General features: G+C 44.1%; 1 protein-coding gene across 1 annotated transcript in view; it reads right to left on the minus strand.

Annotated features, from left to right (window-relative positions):
* The window catches only part of IMPG1 (interphotoreceptor matrix proteoglycan 1), a 1,383,550-nt gene that overhangs the window by 1,254,426 nt on the left and 108,264 nt on the right, over positions 1-20,860 (minus strand). The window contains exon 4 of the mRNA XM_086925652.1: positions 7,949-7,977. Coding sequence (XP_086781778.1) covers positions 7,949-7,977 — 29 coding nt within the window. The remainder of the gene's footprint in view (positions 1-7,948; positions 7,978-20,860) is intronic.

Consider the following 20,860-nt stretch of genomic DNA (forward strand, 5'->3'; position numbering starts at 1 on the left):
GGAACTCACACAACATTGTCATCCATGCAAATATTCCTTTAAGCAAAGGTCAGACCTACTAGTGCAGACCCTGTCTATACACCGGGGCTACCAGCTTGATTTGACATGGAAAAGCCCTTTGCCAAGTGTTAATCCCACATTTCAGCAAACATAACTGACCTCTGAGATAGGTTACAGGTATTCCATAAAGGGCGGTGCTTTCTGCTTAAAAGATTAGAGATGTCCTTTTCCCTTTCAGTAATTTACCTGTGCACTTGCAGACCACTATGCGAAGTAGCTGATGCAGTATACCACCCATAATGCAACTGGCAAACATGTTTTCAAAAGTATAGAGCCTCTCTGTCACTCACTCAGACCCCAACATAGGGACTTATACATTCACTCATATATTCAGAAACTATTTATATATCTAGTAATATCAAAGGCAGTTGCAGATAGACTTACATACCCCTGTATTCACCAACACAGGCCCTGAGGTTTTCATTCAGCCTCTTACATATACATTTAGAGAGATCTAGGCTTACTAAAACAGACAGTCATATACCGGCACAGTTACTTAAACTTCTGATGGGACCGCTGCACGTGGACTCGCACACTCACTCAGATATATAGCCAAGTACTGACACAACCTAGTTATCATCCAGTCGAATAGTTCTTTAAATATGGGTCAACACTACTAGTACAGAGGCTGCCTCTGCACTGTCAGTGCCACCTTGACTTGAAATGTAAATTTCTTTAGTAGTACGTTGCCACCATCCAAGAAAATACATTTACATATATATTTGTCATAAATCCTATATGTTTATGTTGTTAATTCTTTGCTTTGTCTTGTGTTATTGTGCTATCCCCTGCAATTGCTTTAGAAATGTAAACACATGCTGCTACACTTCCAGCAAAAAGCAGCACTTTCCGTTAAAGTTCCAGTGCCAAACAACCAACAGCCGCTGTCTAAGGTGGTAAACTACAGCTGCTTCCGAGCTTCAACTGCGGCAGAGGCCATGCCTTATATTAGCAATTCCAGCTATCGCAACAGCCTTCTTCTACTTGCTAAACTTTGCGTCCCCATTCAAAACATGTGCCTCCAGCATGAAATATTAAATTGGCTTTAGGCACCATGGATTGATCTCACTGCCTTCATAAATCACTTTGTGAATCTAGCCGTTTCTCATTCTATTTCCTATTTGAGGCCCTAGATCTGTGAATGTCTGGTAAAACCACAATTCGTGCAGTGACTTGCACTGCCAGGTGAAGCAGCTTCCTAACAGGATCTTTGTATTTTAGAAATCCCCACTGTTTCTATTCTCCTTTTTGCATATTAGACAGCACCAGTCAGATAGCTTGCATTTCCATACCTTTCTAGCAAGAGGTTATTGTCTGGCCTTGATAACATGATTTCCTTTCCTTTATTAATCAAGTTAGAAATCCTGAATAAACTTCCTTTGTCCTATTTTGTGGCTGGCAAAATCCCCACTCAGGCTTTGTTCTGCTTCCCTTAGTGTGCACCTATGCTCATACCGTGTGCTCTACAGGAGCCCTTAAAACACTGAATCCCATGTTTCTTTTTTGACCCATTAGCTGATCATTTCACAAAAATTGTAATGCATTAGAGGTTTTGATCCAATGCCAGAAGACAGCGAAATACAGAAAAAATTGGAACAGTAGTTAAAAATATAAAGGAAATTTGTATAATAGGCTTTGGTTGGTCTGCAATCTTTCCTGAGCTGTTACATATGTGATTATATCTCTTGAATGAAAATTTCATTGTGACATTTGGAGTTGTTAAAACATTCATTAGCCTGGAAACTCGTACAGTTAATGTATTACAAACTCTCTAATATTGTAGAATCATATCCCATTGTCTGTTCTTTTGGTATGTGTTAGATCTGGCCCTTTTTTAGAAGTTTATCCCCAAACCTTTTGCCTTTTGCCTCCTATTTTTCTGACCCTGTTTTTATTGGCTATAGGACTCTGGGCACTTTAACATTGCTGATCAGTGCTAAAGTGCATTATGTTCTCTGTGTAAATTGTGATTTTGATTGGTAATCCATGATTTGCATCTTTTATTTACTGGTAAGTCCCTATTAAAGTGTACTGAGTGTGCCAGGGCCTGTAAATCAAATGCTACTAGTGGGTTTGCAGCACTGATTGTGCCACCCACATGAGTAGCCCTGAAAATATATCTCAGACCTGCCACTGCAGTGTTTGCGCACACAGTTTTTTAACTGCCACGTTGAGCTGACAAGTGCACCCACTTGCCAGACACAAACCTTCCCTTTTCTTACATGTAAGACACCCCTCAGGTAGGCCCAAGGTACCCCCATGGGCAGAGTGCAGTGTATATTAAAGGTAGGACAGGTACTGGTGCGTTTTACATGTCCAGCTTTTCATCCAAATGGCAGATCAAGGCATTTTGTACATTCTGGACTGTAGGAAAACCTGGCTGGTCCCCGTAAACAAGGCCATGGGGCTCTATACAGTGACAGAGCTGAGTTGTGATATGTGCTATGCTGACTATGTTGGTGAAGTGCAGATATGAAGTGGCTAATATTTTTTGCTAGGCTAATCGATGCAAAGTGTGCATCTTAGGTTATAAATTGACACTCCAGGATAATGAGTAGGATGTGTACTTATTGAATATGGTGGTAACTAGAGGGTGAAGCTGTGTTATGTCAATATATATAGTGCACTAATCACCCAAAAGCATATCCCGGCGATTGAGCAGGTGTGTAGGTATGAGGTCCCCTCAATGTTTACTTGAGAAGTCAGGTCTTCAGCTTCTTGCAGAACTCAAGTAGTGAGAAGGAGGCTCTGATGTGTTGAGGGAGGATGTTCCATGTTTTGGGTGCGATGTAGGAGAAAGAGTGACCTCCAGCAATGCTTTTGGGGATGCGGGGAGTGTGTGCAAGTTAGTTTGAGGCACAGCGTAAGTGTATGGCCTGCTGGTAAAAGTGTGTGCGGCTGTTCAGGTATTCTGGTCATGGGTTATGTAGGGCTTTGCATTTGCGGGTAAGAAGTTTGAATTGGCTGCGCTTGTCATTTGGAGCTCGTGAAGCTTCTTGAGGTGTGGTGTGCTGTGGGTGTGAGGTGGGAGTTTGAGTATGAGTCTTGCTGCGGTATTCTGAATGGTTTGGAATCTGTGTAAGAGTTGTTTGGAGATACTGACATAGAGAGTGTTGCCTGTGGGAGAGGAGGGCTTGAGTAACTGTCCATCTGGTGTTCTGTGGCAACCATTTGAAGATCTTTCACAGCATGCATAGGATCTGAAGGCAGGAGGTGTTCACTGCATTAACTTGTGCCATCATGGTGATCTTGTCATCTAGGATGACCCCTAGATTTTTTGCATTGTCCCTGGGTGTGGATGTGGGTGTTGGTCTTAGCTCTGACAGCCAGCAGGTGGAGTCCCATGGAGACGTCTTGTTTTGGAAGACAAGTACTTCCGTCTGGCTGGATTTTAACTCCAGGCAGTTGGCTCGCAGCCTGTCTAATATCATGGTTATGCAGTTGTTGAAGTTGGTTATTTTGCTGGTTTTCTGGTCCGTCAGGGAGAGGATGACTAGGGTGTCATCAGCTTAAGAGTTGACAGTGATGTCTTGCGATCAGACGATGTTAGCAAGTGGTGTTATGTTTATGTTGAAAAGGGTGGGTTGAGGGACAATCACTGACAATCACATCTCATGGTATTAGTCTTTGATGTGAAGGGTGGCAGTCTGACTTTTTGAGCTCATCCCATGACGAGGGAACAGACCCATGTGAGTGTGGATCCTTATATGCCAATCTTGTGGAGTCTTCTGATGAGCATGTTGTGGTAGCCAGTGTTCAAGGTTGCGGAGAGGTAGAGCAGAATGAGGCCACTGTTTCTCCTCAGTCTAAGATAGTTCAAATATCATTGGTGGCCACAATCAATGCTGTTTAAGTGGTGTGGTTCTTTCTAAGTCCTGATTGAGTGTTGTCTAAAAGCTGGTGCAGATCAAGGTGGGTTGTGAGTTGCTTATTAATGGCCTTCTCAATAATTTTGGCTTGGTAGAGCAACTGGGAGATGGGTCATAAGTGCTCAGTTGATTCAGGCTGGCCATAGGATTCTTGAATAGTGAGCTGATTTTAGCAACTTTCCATTCACCTGGGGAAAAGGGTGAACATTATGGAGGTGCTGAGTATGTGGGTCAGAGTGGTGTTGATTAGTGATGTTACCAGGTTGTTGTAGATTTGGTAGGGGAAAGGGTGGATTGGAACCGTAAGTGGATGGTCCACATGATTTCCACTGTGTCATTTCTGGTGAGGGTTGTCCATTTGGTCGGGTGGCCGTCTTGGATGGTGGTGAGTAGGTTGGAGATGAGCTCTATTGAGTCAGGTTGGTGTGTGAAGTTGTAGATGTTTTCAGTTGTGCTGTGGAAGAAGTTGGATTGCGTGTCGCAGGTTTTCTGGGAGGTAGTGATAATGTTGATGGTGGGTGAGGGAGAGGAGAAGTCCTTGACAATCAAGAAAATCTCCTTGCAGCTCTTGGTGCTTCATTCAATGCGGTCCATTAGAGTTTTGTTCTTGGTGTCTCCTATTTTCTGGTAATAGCTTCTGAGTGTGGCCTTGTAGGTGGATCTGTCAGCGATGTTATGGCTGGCTCTCCATTTCCTTCTTAGCTGTTTCCAGTGTTGTTTGGCATCTCAGATGAATCAATGATATTGCGCTCAAGGGTACACAGTCAAGGTAAGGAGTTCAGAACTGCTCTGAGTTCTCTTGTGGTGACCTTCTGAAGAGATACATCTGACAAGAGAGGAGAAGAGGCAGTGGGTGACCAAAGTGCCATTCCTTAGAGAAATTGCACAGCAATCGTGCAATGCAAATATGTCTACACTATTCAATGATGGAATGTCTTTTCAGCCCTTTGCTGACGCGGCTGAACTCACTTTCTCATGAAAGAGGGAATTAGGTGCACAGGTGGGGCCGCCGAGAGTAAGCACCATTTTGTTGACCACCAATTGATAGCTCTGCTGAGAATCCAAGTTTGACTACAAACCACCTGTGAATGACAGCCGTTCTTAATGAGAGAGAACATCGGCGCATGTAGGTGGTGTGAGAGGTGAGGAGATGTCAAATATGAAAGTAAAAGGTAGGTCTCACACGTCAAGAAGTGTTTGTTTTCAGGTGTTCGACATAAAAATAAAAACTCCAGGGTGCATTCTTTTTGTGCTGAAATTGCCTGTTGCCGATGGGTGGGGGGGCTTAAGTGATGTTGGTGTATCGCAATGCGGCACAACGTCATTTCATCACTGTGAATCGCTCAGCATTTGAAAACGAAGTAGAGTTTGAAGTTAGACAGACGCTCTCCATTAGGAAATTTAATTATGTGAGGAGGGATTTCAAATCTACTTTATGTTGTCTTTCCTCTATTCATCTCTTAACAGTGTCACCTCAGGTGAGAACCAGTTGTCACAAATTTTGTTTGTAATTTTCCTTCTCTTCAGTGGCGTGAATTCTCTAGTTATCCCGTTGCCAGAGGCTGAAAATAGGTGTAAATAGAAATGACATTCAAATTCAATCCCAGGATGTTTACCAGCTTCAGGCTTATTAAAAACACTCGCATTGCGTTAATTATGTTACTGCGTGAACGAACTAAGCACATTCAAACTAGTCGCCGCCATTTATAGTAAACATGCTAATCATATCTGGAATTGTATCTACAGCCACGAGCACAGAACTGGAAACCTTTTTTTCATGAGGTATAGAAAACGGAAAACGTAAATGTGGTGGCTGTGCAGATAGATGCCAGTTTCCTTTGTTTTTCCTCATACGCGGTACAATTGATTGAGGAAGATATCAGAATATTGGGGGTGAAACATTTATAGGCTGGCATGGTAAAGTGTAACATTTATCAAATATATATACAAGTTGAATCAGAACTTGTACTGTGCGGCCCTGCTGAATTCTCAATAGGATGTTATTTTATGTGCACACAGTACATGTAATGTAAATGTATGAAGCTTATATAGCGCATGACTTACCCTGGGGCATCTCCGCGCTTGCTTAGGGAACCCGTCCTGGTATTCCCCTGTGAGATAACCCTGGCAGGGTATCCACAAGGTGAAAGCCAGGCATCCCACCGCGATGGGCCGATGTGGAGATTAAGCAAGCTATTGCCCAGAGTGTGAACCCGTGAGTCGAGAAGGCACCGGAGCGAGAATTATCGAGTCCGTGGAATTATTGAGCCCAAGACCCGCCGAGGCGGGGAATTGAACCCTGGTCCAGGGCCGAACTCAAGCTCCAGGTCTGCCGCCTCTAACCCCTGAGCCACACTTCTCCACAATCATCTTGAAAGGGCCTTTAATGGGTGTTGCTTCCTCAAATGCCTCAGGTATATTTGAGATTATCGTCGCTGTTCCCCGTTTTGGTGCGATATCACACACTGGCCGTGATTGGCTGTATCATAATCGTAGAGTTTGGTGGGCGCTAGGCCCACATACTCTGATAAGGAATACACAGACACAGTGCTTGGGGTGGATAACTGGCCAAGAGCACTTGCGCTCGGCCCCTTTTATTGTCAGGGTCACCTGACTGGTGACGCCTGTGGTGGGTGGGTGTTCAGTGTATGGTACAACATGCTGAAACACTAGAATGCTGATCGGACGATCACTACTATAATTGCACCTTCTGGCTTTGTATGACATAAGGGAATGCATGTTATGAATTCTGTTTCTTAATAAATCTCCTTGTTAATAAATAAGAGACCTGAATTGGTGTTTTACTTGTAAGCTTACATATGCACCCGGTTCCCGGATGGTCATGGTCCAGGCTAGAGCGGTCGACCTCGAAGGAGAGGGGTTCGAGTCTCGCCATGATATCCTGTGATTCTGGGCAAATTCTGTAACGTAACAGGTGTTTATGTAAAAGCGCACTGATACCTTCGGGTCGAGTTCCCACTATATAACATTTTTAAAAAAATTATCAGGCCTTAATACCCCCTTTTTATCTCCCGCCACTTCCTCTGCTTCCTTTCTCTCCTCTTCAGTTTCCCTCTCCCTTTCCGCGTGGTAGTCGCTCAAGTAAGTGGCTGCGATGCGGATGGATACTGCAGGATGTGATTCTCTAAGTCTACCTCATTTCCTTTCAACATGTATACTTGTACCGCCTAAGGACACTAATGCACCCAGGTTGTAATAACCTTATTCCTGCCATTTGTTATCGTTCAAAATCAATAAAAAAATATTAAGAAAGCTTCGTGCAGTCATGTGTTGCCTCAGTGTTCAGCCTGGGGGTTGTTGATAGGTCAGGGGAAGCCTCACTGAATAGAGCTCATGTTAGTCCCTCAGTGTGGTAGTAAACAACAGTAGCTCTTCTGATTTCTGCATTCCTGTGTTGCAAAGAGTAATCTGAACTCTCTTCTAATGTACTGACTTTATCACAGAAGGCTCAGAAAGGGGGTAGTGTCTTCATATCTATGCACTCTTTCTTTTTTAGGCTTGCAATTTTCTAAGGGAAATTCTTGTCAGCATTTCTTTCATTTTTGGAGCCCTGAATTACCAAAATCACCCAAACATTTTATTTTCAGTTTATAAAAGGACAAAGCTTAAAACTGCTCGGGAACTATGGCAAGTTGGTCATACTTGTTGCTATATGAATGCATGGCTTCTGGTTTCCAGGCGGCACGCCGTTATATTAAAGGTTTGTAGAGCATTTTCCACCCCTCACTTTAGATATAGTAGAAAGTGCCCCCCGGCTGTCGAACCTGGTCACTTTCACCTACAATGATATGTCTTCTAAAGGTGAGGCATACCCTCCGTGTCTCCTAGAAAGACTATGCAGAGGAGCTGGTGGTAAACGAGCCTCCAGATATAATAAAAACGCATTCGCTATAATTTTGACTGTAATAATTTCCAACAATGTACATAAGTATTTTCCATTCACATAGGCACTTCAAGAGGCTCACTTGACACATATCTATGCTCATTTCTTTGCCTACCTTTCTTCAAAGTTCCTCTCTTTTACTCTCTGCAAAATAAGAAAAAACAGCCTTTTAGTGTTTTGTTGATAAAAACATGCTTGCAAATTTAGTTTTAGTTTGCTTTTTTCCTCATATTGAACATTTATATACCACTGAATGTAAATTATGATAATAAGTAAAACACCCAATTTGGAATTAGAAAGGCGCATATGAAATGATGCACTTAACTGTGAAAACAAAGATAAAAGGGACACAATCCTGATGACATTGTTTTTTTTTATCAACTTGGGGCTCGCATTCCTAACGATGGCAAAACTGGTTATTGCCTTGTAAAAGTTTTACTGCACAGGAGCGCACTTTAGTGCATCCGGCTATCCTCCGTAAACATGGCGGTCGGAACGCCGTGATAAAACGTTTGTATCAAGCAGCTCCATTTACTACTGCCCATTAAGAGAAGAACAATCCTTTGTTTATTTCCCCACAGAGACACTACTATATAGTTCGAATTTTACAACTGCCACTCCTCGGAGGTTTTAGATTTTAATGGTTAAAGAAATGCAAAATCGGTTGATGGGACTGAGTAATGTGTGGAAATACTTATAGAGATACCCCGGAGAGGGAAATGAGCAAGTGGGGTGATGTTCAGGGCAATCAGGGCGGAAATGAAGCAAGAAAATACGGCAAGAATTAAAGCAAGGCCTTACTCTTTAGGCAGTAAACATTTATCATTTAAAGCAAAGCATATCAGAGGTAAAGAATGCTTGTGAAGAAGGCAGCACCTACATACCACATGGCAGCTTTAGTTCATCTCTACACAGAGGTGGCTCCTCAGCTAAGGCAGAGGAGCGTCGCATCACTGCTCTTAGAGCAGTGAAAACGGGGAAAATAAAACCATAATAACAAGGTAATTATCATTTTATTTTTGGTTGCTGCAGGGCCGGGTTTGGGGAAGGCTGATGGAAGGAGGAGTGGACTTCTTGGGAAGCCAGTTTGGTTGGCCAAGCAGTCATGCGCACATTGCACAATCCCCATCGGGCTGCATTACACATTCTGGTAGGGAATATGCCTATGCTCCCTGTCCCGATTTGAGCGCTAATCCACGGTGCTCCGACCAATCACAATGCTGCATTGCAGAGCTGTGATTGGCTCAGTGGAGGCTGTGTGCATGTGTGCTTCCTGCTGCTGGCTGGGACTGGAGTCAGGAAGAGCAGAGGAGAGACGTGACCTGCGGAAAAGGTGTTTTAAAAAAAATATTTTCAACTCCCTCACCCCCTTTCCCCTGCTCCTGTTCCCTACCAGCCACCAGTGCCTCTACGAGAGGTGAGAACTTTTTAAACTTTACCCATACAATCATGCAATGTAGAAAACTTAGCTCTTTGCAAAGATGGTTACAATTTCCGACTTTGCCAGAGGCAAAATTACCCATCACTACTGTCTTATTTATTACAACATGAAGTTTCACAAACGTGCAGCAGCTGCAAGACTATTTTTCTTGCTGTCACTCAGGGCTTTCAGCCATGAGCGGCAGAAGAGATGCAAAATCATAGCTGCTCAATATTCCACATACTTGCTGTTGCTTATTGTCAGAAGTCCCTGGGAGTTTTGACATAAGGGAAGGAAAAGAATATTCCTCGCCAGGAAAATGTAAATTGTATCAGCAGAGCATCCTACTCGTGGCAGTGCATGACAGCAGAAAGGTTGCTATTGCAACACAGCACTTCTTTTTGCTGCTTTAAAACAAGGCTTTTTAATGCACAGACAGATTTACTTGATGCAAGTCAACAGCACTATAACAATCTGTGTGTGACTTCATCACTAGACTACAGAACAGCCCATGAAAAAAAGCTGAGAAGTACTTTCCAGTGGCGGAGACGTCACATCCCTCCTCGCCCAGGCATCTATTCACCAGGCACCCTTCGCCAGAGTTTTTCATTCAAAACAGCGCTCTCCCCATCCATTTACCAGTAAGCTCCCGGCCCACCCTCTGTCCCAGGCTCCTAGGTGAAGGAGCACTGAAGATAGCAACAACAACAAAATGCTCCCATTTGTCAGGTAGAGGGAAAGTAATGAATAAACAGGGATGGCATTGGAGTCACTTAATCTACGAGCACCTTAAAAATAAAAAAAAATTGCCTGACCTTGTGTAATGTAACTGGTGCTCATGTAAAGGACTCCATCTCCTTCGGGTCGAGTACACATTATATAATAAAAATGCCTCACAGTCTCTGGGTAGCTCTCGTGAATGTGCTTTGAAATTAGAGCTTTGAGAGGAGGAGGACTACAGGAAGAGGCAGATGGGCAGGCATTCAGTGGCATGGGGGAGTAGGGAGGGATGAATGCTGCTCCCATTTGTCAGGTAGAGGGGAAATAATGAATAAACAGGGACGGCGTCAGCATCACTTAATCTTTGCGTACCGAAAAACAAATAAAATAACCTGACTTGTGTAATGTAACTGGAGCTTTTGTAAAGCGCTCCAATACCTTTGGGTCGCTCGAGTTCACATTATATAAAAGAGCGCCAGAGAAAGTGCAACAGCAGTTGCCCAAGCCTTGTCCTTAACTGTGCTGTAAGTTCAGGCTGCTGAAGGTCAGGTGACAGAGGCTCGCTAAAGCAACAAGCAATGAAGAGGAAGGGGTTAACCTGACCATGTGCATTGTAACTGATGCTTTTGTAAAGTGCTTTAATGCCTTCGGGTCAGTTTGCGCTCCATAAAAATGCCCCCAAAAATTAATATAACCTTGTGTAATGTAACTAGCATTCATATAAAGCGCTCCAATACCTTTGAGTCGCTTAAGCTCACATTAGACAATAAAAAATGAGTCATTGTCCCTAGGGAGCTGCCGTGAATGTGCTTTGAAATTAGATCTCTGAAAGGAGGAGGACCACAGGATAAGGCAGCGTGGTAGGCATGCAGCAACATGAAAGGAGTTGAGAGGGATCAATGCTGCTCCTATTTGTCAAGTAGAGGGACAATAATGAATAAACAGGGACGGCATCAACATCACTTAATATTCATGCAGCAAAAAAACAAAAACATTAACATGACCTTGTGTAATGTAACTGCCGCTTTTGTAAAGCACTGCAGTACCTTCAGGTCGCTCTGGTTCACATTATCTAAACAAGCTTCAGATAAAGTGTGATGGGAGTTGACCAAGCTTTGCTCTTAACTGTGCTGCAAGGTTGGGCTGCTGAAGGTCAGGTGCTAAAGCAACAAGCAGCGAAGCAGTATGGGCATGGGGAAAATCCTTGCACTTTGAAGTCTGAGAAAATTAGGGAGTCTTCCTCGCAAACAGTGTCTGAAGCAAATTACATTTCATCTTAATATATGGACGGGACGGGGAGATTAAGTGGCTGGCGCTGAAATGGAGCCCAGATAAACAACAAAATAACTGTGGGTCAACAGAAGTGTGTCTTTCATGAAGCGTGTCTAGATGACTAAGTGCGTGTTAATGCAGCGCACAACAAAGTATCGCACTATGTGGGAAGATATCCATCAGTTACTCGTCCTTTGCCGCCCTGTCATCATTTGAAACATTTCCCAAAATGTGGAGTCTCAGTTGTTGCCACTTCAACAAGGGAAGGGTGTTATGCGGTAAAGGAGATGCTGTTAAGTAACTGAGGAGCAGTGCAGAAGTGAGTTGTGAAAATCAAAAAAGAAAGGAGGAAAAGTGCTCTATACTAAAATTGGATAATGAACGCTGAGGGACTTTATTCTGGTACCGTTCATTTCCAAGGTTAAAAAACAAATCAGTGCAAAACAACCAGTGAGTAACCGTAATAGTCACTTGTTTAGAGTGATGGTCGACATGTTTCTGCGGTAATTTAAAGATCGCTAAGTATCTCCCGCTTCTTCAGGACCTATGGTATTTGCTACTGCTCAAAGGTGCGATAAAAATAATATTTGATATAGATATCACCTGTTCAAACCTGGTGATCCTCCTATATTAGGTAGGAGGAACGTGCCACTCCTCGCCTGGCCACAGCTCAGGAAGATAGTGCACCGCTCTGCCCGTCGGTACACTCGGCAGCCATCTGTGCTGCTCGGGAAGGTCCCCGAGCAGCACAGACGGCTGCCGAGTGTCCTCCCCAGTGTCCTACCATAGGTCCTGAAGAAGCGGGAGATACTTAGCGATCTTTAAATTACCGCAGAAACATGTCGACCATCACGCTAAACCAGTGACTATTAGGGTTACTCACTGGTTGTTTTGCACTGATTTGTTTTTTAACCTTGGAAATGAACGGTACCAGAATAAAGTCCATCAGCGTTCATTATCCAATTTTAGTATAGAGCACTTTTCCTCCTTTCTTTTTTGATTTTCACAACTCACTTCTGCACTGCTCCTCAGTTACTTAACAGCATCTCCTTTACCGCATAACACCCTTCCCTAGTTGAAGTGGCAACAACTGAGACTCCACATTTTGGGAAATGTTTCAAATGATGACAGGGCGGCAAAGGACGAGTAACTGATGGTTATCTTCCCACATAGTGCGATACTTTGTTGTGCGCTGCATTAAAACGCACTTAGTCATCCAGACACGCTTCATAAAAGACACACTTCTGTTGACCCACAGTTATTTTGTTGTTTATCTGTGGTTTTGGTTAGGGGGCTGTAACTGTGTGGTCATTAAATATCCCCTGGGACCCTCCGTTCACCAGTTTGTTGTTTGCTGAAATGTAGCCACCAAACACAAGAAAACATGAGCAGGCATAAAAGAAAAAATAGTCCTCTAAATGAACACATAAACATGGGAGCGTAATTTTAACAGTAAGGGGCCGATTAGGATCGCGGATGGACCTGCGTCCGTCCGCGACCCCGAGGTGGAGGGAACGTCCGCAGGGGCTGCGGCATTCCCTCCAGTGCAATTAGGATGTGACCGCCACCCTGGCGGTCACATCCTCAATATTTAACATTGCGGCGGGTGCTGCTTGAAGCAGCACCCACCGCAAGGTTAAATACGCATGCTTCGCATTTGCATGCACAAAGCGGCAGGCACCGCGCGGTGCCTGCCGCTTTGTGCATGTAAATGCATGGGGGTACCATATGTACCCCCCATGTGCAACCCCCACCCCCTGTCACCCGGGGGGCCCGCAACGGGCCCCCAAAGAAAACACCATATGCCTTTCCACGGCAGAGAAGCTGGCGCGGAAAGGCATTCGTTCTGCCCCATCCTAATATGGCTGGTGGTGTCTGTTAGACACCGCCTCCATATTAGAGCTTTTCCGCCACGGTTGTAAGGCAACCGCGGCAGAAAAGCAGCGGACGGTCTTCCTGACCCCCCAGCCATCCTAATCTGGCGGGGGGTATTTGAAGGCTCCACAGTGGTTTTTCCGCATCCTCTGGGCTGGCGGACACTTCTGCCGGCCCGGAGGATGCGGAAAAACCGCAATCCTAATGACCCCCTAAGTGGGCAGTGCTCTGTGGGAGGAAATCAAACCCAAACAGGGACAAAGAGGAAGGATTAACAACCAGCAAGCAAGCATTTCTGATCAACAATCATGGGGATGAAGAACAAGGGAATGGGCAGGCTGTAAGCCCACAGAGTGCACACAGCATGTCTCGAAGAGACAGAGGCGGCGCATGCCCTGCCTACGCTCAACCTAAATAATGCAGTTACAAAGCTCCACGCTTCACAAATTACTAACATCTAGCCTATGATATATGTACAAAATCCACTATATTTATTATATATTCTTGTGTGTAGCATCTTTTGTGGTGTATTGATTGTGTTACTGGTGTGAGTGTGTTAAACAACGCATTACATGTTCCCTCTGGGGATAAGCCTGACTGATCTGTGCCAAGCTACCAAGGGGTGAGCACAGGTTATCTTTGCTGTTTAACTTACTTGACCTGACAAGTGGTGGGTTCTGCCTGGCTAAGGTGCAGACCCTAGCCAACCAGAAACTCAATTTCTAACACCCCTAATACCATAACTTTAGGGTATTAAATTACTTGTCTCAATGGAGTTGCATATGTCATCTAAAAACTTGGCCTTTGGGCCAGGGGCCAATTATCAAAAGACCCTAGAAAATATACTGATCGGTTAGTTTACATTTAAAAGATAGGGCTTCACTCTCTGCTAGGTTTGAAGGTTCACAGGTTACCTCCAGCAGGTTGTGCTAAACTATCGCTGTGCCGCTGCCATGTTTACCAGCCCGATCCAGCCTAAGGATAGCGTAGCCAGACAGAATTGCTGTAGCAAGATCCAGATCTGCGGCTTCGTCCTCCCAGGTTTCAGTCAAAAATACAAGATTGGGGTGTGAGACTCTAAGAAAACCAAAAACTTGCATTTGTGTTTGATAAGGGAATAGGAATTAATCAAAAAACAACTCAAAGAACTTGCATTAAGATGAGGATTTTGCCTTAGCTTAGTGTTATTGGTTCTATGTGTTACAATGTCATTGCAGACAGGGATGAGGGCACAATGTAGAATCATGGAAATCTTCATACCAGCTTCATTTGATTTTAAGAGTGCATGATTTTCTGTACGGAAAATAGCTATTCCACGATAGTAAAAACCTCACTTGACATTTTCCATTTTAACCACTTCCCTTCCTGCTAATTGATCACATTGCTTCTCACCTCTTAAAGACCTTACATTTCTAAACGTGATGGTACCTGCCCTCCTATTGGTTCTCCATCCAGCATTCACCATATTCTGCTATGGGTACACAGCTAAATTGAAATACTAACAAAAGGTTATTGAGAGGTCAAACTGTAGGCTTTGTGGAGGGGTTGTGTAGTCTGCTGCCTCTCTAGGGCCCTATCCGGTCTTCACTAGTATTCTTCCTTAGAACATTATTTCTAGCTCGCTATCTTCCTCGTGCACTCTTTTACTTCCCATTATTTCTCACTTTTCCTCTCCTCCTGACACACATTTAGTTCGATGCTTTAGATGGCCTCCCCATACAACAGTGCTGTGCTGCCAGTGAGATATCAGACTCTTCTGGAAGGCCACACCAAAGAAAAAGCCCTACCTCCTTTTTTGTGTCTTGTCTTCTCATTTACCTTCACTTGGGCCATCTTTTCTATCTCTATTGCCTCTTTTGCTCTCAGTATTTTGAGGTGACTTGATGGCTTAAAGAGCTATACAAACTATCAGCAAAATATGTTATGTCAACATATTGTTTTAAATGTCATTAATTTTAATTTTAAAGCATTACATGGTTTCTTTGTAAGGTGTCCTCTGTGAATGTTTCTTGTTCTCACAATGTCTCTCAGAGTTTATTTCACTCTTACTATCTGTCTTACACTAGCCTGTGCACAGTAGTAGGGTGGGAAAAAAAATAGTCCCTCATATGAGAAACTGTTCCCTTCTCCTCATCTTCCTCCACAAATCGTGCAATATGTTGCTTGTGATGGTGCACTCTGGGATGCCGAATTCCATAACATTGCTATGAAGTTCATTAGCAGGGTATTTTTTCGTGGAGTGACTGTTAGAATGGTGATATTTTTGTGCTCTCTTTGTGAGTGATTTGTAGGTCCTATTCAGTTTTTTGCCACATGGTTGTCATGTTGGATTTTGAATTTCTTTCCGTAGCCTTGAAGTAAAGTGATTTCTCTTTGTAAACGTCTGCATAACTCTGTGGAGTCTAGGTGTCCTAGCTAGATGATTTGGTAGCATGAATACATCAACCTGATTGACTCTGATCAAGGGCCAAATGTGTCAATTATTTCAAAAACAAGATCCTATTTTCCTTATTTGCAGCACAAGGAAAGATAATATGGTACAGATCAGAATAGGAAATGAGAGAGGAAATTGATCTGAGCAGCGGATATCAAGATGGGTGGACATTTCAAAGTGCCTCAACTACCAGTGATAGGTCTGGGGCCATTCCTTTGTTTTGAGTGCAGTGAGATCAAGGCTGTGGGGGGGGAACATCCTGTACGATGCGGATGTTAACCCGTGCTACCATTACGAATCGTCTGTTACAACGCAAGTCGTAACCACGACTTGCGCTGGAGGGCGCTCAAGGACAAGAAATAGTTAATTTACTATTCCAACACCTTACCTACTATCCACGGGGACTGGTGTTGGAATAGCAAATTAAACTATTCCTAAGTCTGCACCCTACAGCGTAAGTCGTGGTAACGACTTGCGTTGTAAAACACGCGTTGTAACGGTACGCGTGGTAATAGCCCGCGTCGTACCGTCATACATCCCTGAGGGGGTGTTAAAGGCTTACAAGCTTCTTTAGGGTGGTGAATGATTTGCATTTCAGAATGCCACTGTCACGGCTGCAATCACCCATAAAATCCTATTTCTGCTTTCTTAGACAGAGGATTCATGATCTGATCAGCAAATTCAGATTAGAGCTTCAGTGAGTGGTCGATTACATGTAGGTCGACTGTGAAAGATAGTGATAAAGCAATAGAGCCTTAGGGACTACTCAAAAGTGGAAAAGGTTGCTGTTGATGTGTATTTTCAGATTAAGGACGTTTTGTAGATTATGGTGATGGCACCATTCTGTTTCAGCTGTCTCTCTTCATGAATAATGGCATAACCTTTGGTACTAGGGATTCAGTAATTGACCAGTCATATTTATGAAGCCTACATTCCTTATAGTAGTATTCATTGTTGATTTTCTAACCACGGATACATATTACAGTTGCATAATTGCTCTAACTGTTGAAATGCTTTACTAAAGTTCACAAACTTTTGAATATACTTCTTGGAAGCATGTGTGATTTCTTACATATGTGAAATTTAGTAAGCACTTTCAAATAATTCACATTTCTAAAGGTAGTGTTAGGAAGACAGTGTTTGAGCACTATTAAAACTCAAGTTAGTGATTGTTAATAAATCAGGACTGGGTACAGAGAAATGTTTTTCTACACTATATGACCCCTTTAAATGGATTTTTTTTTAAATTAAATGTCTCCTCCTTTGCTATGACCATATGTAAACTTTCAGCCCACATGTACAGAAAAAATGGTAAGTACTGCATCATCCTTTCAAAAACACTTTACATATATTCTAGGCTCCTTTATAGTGTGGGTGACATTTGAAAGCACACAATCATTTTCAGTGAAAATGTGGAAAAAGCAACATGCTGTATTCACCAAACCTGACACCAATGTAAGTTTGGTTACCACTCAATGACCATATCGGCATCCATTCATCTATCTTGAACATCTTAACTGTGGTCAATCAAAACTACATTTGCTCCAATGAATACACATTCAGGCAAACTAATATATGATTTAAAATGCTTTTAATAAGAAATATAAAAAGGCCTCAAGAGTTGCATAACTTCAATCAGGCACAATTCAAGAACAATCGCATCTCCTCAGGATAGCTCAATAATGCTGCAAAAAAATCTCATCAATCTCTTTCTTATACAACCATAAGGGTAGGAAAAAGCGAGGGACACAAGAATGCAAACATTTCATAGTCATACCTAATGAGTCAGTAAACCCCTATTCTTTCTGGTCTGTTTAGTGGAGAGACAATCATGGTAAGACTAATTTCAGAATAAGTTGTACGATCAAGTGATGTGCCCCCCCAGTGCCTTGGTGACTCCGGCTACCCTGCTTGAGCTCCATTTTTGTATGAAAGTGCATTCAGCACAGACCGTTCAAACTGAAACTCACTCTCCTCAAAACGTAGCAGAGCAGAATATCACAAGGAATCAAAAAAGATGGTTAGTTCTTTCTTGATACTCTGCAACTCCAACTGCCTTTTCTCTCTCATTCTACTCAGAATGTGGAAGAGCAGAATTCTATAGCCTCGAAACTAAAGTTAACCTTGGATGACTAACACAATATCTTGGGTAGACAATATAGTTTACAAAATATTGTGTCAAAAATAGCATTTATTACAATATCGTGCTTCTAAACTTATTGGTAAGTCAACAATAATGTAAAAAAAATATTGTTGACACTAATGTCATCTAAAATATACACAGATATTTTAATATAAATAGAGTTTAAAGTAGCAAATGTTACATCATTTAATATGTGCATTTAATATAGTGCAAAGTATATAAATTGCACTAATATTTGTAAACACACATGGGGTGGTTCATCAAGAGTAGGTTGAGAAAAAAGGGAGGTCTCAAAATGCATTTTCCCTATGTTAATTCCAATAGGACCGTTAAACAAGCCTACAGCCCGAACCGCTGGATGGAATCACACCAAATTTAACTGGAAGCCAGGTGTTGTTTTTTTGTGATTTTGTGTAAAGTCGTTCTGTAGTTTTAGAGCTATTAAATGGAAAACAAATTTGTATATATAGGAGCGCGGATTCTCCACAGGTCCACCAGTCCCTGTGCAGTAATCTGATTGGCGGCCAGCACTTCAACCAGGAAGTGTTGGCAACCATTTTGGGATTCAGCTTGACATGAGTCCCACAAAAATTGTAAAAATAAAATAAAAATTATACTTGTTTTAAATACATTTTTAGCAAAATCACAGCTTAATCTGCAGATTTGCAGCAAAATTGAAAAAAAGCTTGGGCTCCAGTTCATCTTTGTATGGAAGCCCTTGGGAGGGTCAAATCCTGGGGGCATATGGGCATTATAAATATAAAGAGGGCTTACATGAACCCCCCCTTTCAAGGCTCTATAAAACCCACGGGGACCATCACCTTACCGGGGCACTTTGTTTTAATTATGAGAGAGTGGCCATGCTGCACCTTAATGCCCCGGGGACTGCCACTTCCCACGGGCGAATTATGAAGTTAATGCAGGGGAGGCCCATATGGCCTCCCCCACAAATCTGGGGACCACCACCTCTGCGGGGATAATATTAATGAAATCGGAAGGGGGTTCTCATGGACCCCCATGCCCCATGAACTACCACCTCCAAGGGACTCTTTAATTTTGAATGAGGGCCCTCATGGTATTTAAAAAACAGCTTTTTAGAATGGGACGGAGCAGTGCGGCCCCCTCCTGGGCCCCTGGAACCACCACCTCTCCAGGACTGGCCCGCATACATGTTAAGAGGGGGGTCAGGTGGCCCCCGCCTGGAGCCATTAATGGCTCTGGGGACCACAACCCTTCAGGGTCGGTTCCTGCTGTGTTCCGGGGTGCCAACCTCCGGAACATAACTGTTTGCTGTGTCTTTACAGATCCTGCCAAGCCACAGCAAATACTCAACTTGCAGCAAGAGAGAGCTTTGAAATTGCTCTTGCTTGCTGGAAGCAGAGCAGAATTGCTTTCTCACACCAGGAGCTACCTTTCCAGCACCTCCTTGTGTGTAAGAGCAATTCCGGCTCCCGCAGAGAGTCAGGGAGTTGGCAGGAACCGCAGCGACCTTCATGCTCCCTCCGCAGTTCCAGTGGAAGGTGGGTGCCCTGGAGGCACCCACTTAAAGATCACCAGGCTCCGGGAGATGAGTTCCCCAGGGCTGAATTTGGCCCAGGGAGTGAGGGAGGGGAGCCCCACCTTTTGCCATCTCTAAATGGTCAGAGGATGGGGTCCCCAGGGCTAAAATCGGCCTGGGGAGGGGCCACGTGGCCATCATCCTCTAAATAATTTGTTTTCTAAAAAGGCCGGGCACTGGGGGATGGGGTCCCTAAGCTGAAATAAACCATGGCAGAGGGGCTGCTTGTCGCCCCTCTTCATTCCAAAAAGGTCTGGCCTCGAGGAAATTGGTACAGGGAATGTGGGGCCATGCGCCCCCTTTTCATAATAAAGAATTTTTTTTTAAACTGGCAGCACTGGCGAATCACTGGAGGCCCTGGCAAATCACCGGAGGCCCTGTCTCCTTTCAGCACAACTCTGAAAATGTGCCTCCTGATGCACTACTAGTTGGATGATGAAATCCCCTTGGCTCCTGAGGATCCTTGGGGCCAATTACCGCTCCTGTTAACTCCAGTAAGCCCCACACAGAGGGATTGCTGAGAGGCCATCGGAAGCCAGCCCCCTTTCTCCACCACTCTGTAAATGCACCTCTTGGAGCACTACTGGTAGGGATGAAGTACCCTTGGTTGCTGAGGGTACTTGGTGGCCAACACGCCATCTTGTTAGCTCCAGTATGTCCCAAACAGCAGGATTGCTGAGAGGTCATCAGAGGCCACACCCCCTTTCTCCACCCCTCTACAAACGGGCCTCTTGGTGCACTACTGGTTGGGAGATGCAGTCCCCTTAGCTGCTGAGGGTCCTTGGGGCCAACAAGCTCTCATTAAGTCGCACACAGCATGATTTCTAGGAGGTCTTTGGAGGCCACGCCCCCTTTCTCTACCCACTTTGCAAATGCGCCTCCTGGTGCACTACTGGTTGGGAGATGAATTCCCTTGGCTGCTGAGGATCCTTGGGGACCAATTACCACTCCTGTTAACTCCAGTAAGCCCCACACAGAGGGATTGCTGAGAGGCCATCGGAAACTGGCCCCCTTTCTCCACCACTCTGCAAATGCACCTCCTGGAGCACTACTGGTAGGGATGAAGTCCCCTTGGTTGCTGAGGGTCCTTGGGGTCAACAAGCTCTCCTGTTACCTTCATTAAATAACACAGCATGACTGTTAGGAGGTCTTAGGAGGCCACGCCCCCTTTCTCCACCACTTTGCAAATGTGCCTCCTGGTGCACTACTGGTTGGGAGATGAATTCCCTTGGCTGATGAGGATCCTTGGGGGCCAATTACCACTCCTGTTAACTCCAGTAAGCCCCACACAGAGGGATTGCTGAGAGGCCATTGGAAGCCGACCCCCTTTCTCCACCACTCTGCAAATGCACCTCTTGGAGCACTACTGGTAGGGATGAAGTCCCCTTGGTTGCTGAGGGTCCTTGGGGCCAACAAGCTCTCCTGTTACCTTCATTAAGTCACACACAGCATGATTGCTAGGAGGTCTTCGGAGGCCACACCCCCTTTCTCCCCCACTTTGCAAATGCTCCTCCTGGTGCACTACTGGTTGGGAGATGAATTCCCTTGGTTGCTGAGGGTCCTTGGTGGCCAACAAGCCTCTTGTTAGTTCCAGTATGTCCCAAA

This window comes from Lissotriton vulgaris, chromosome 6, assembly GCF_964263255.1.
Source record: "Lissotriton vulgaris chromosome 6, aLisVul1.2, whole genome shotgun sequence".
NCBI lineage: Eukaryota > Metazoa > Chordata > Amphibia > Caudata > Salamandridae > Lissotriton > Lissotriton vulgaris.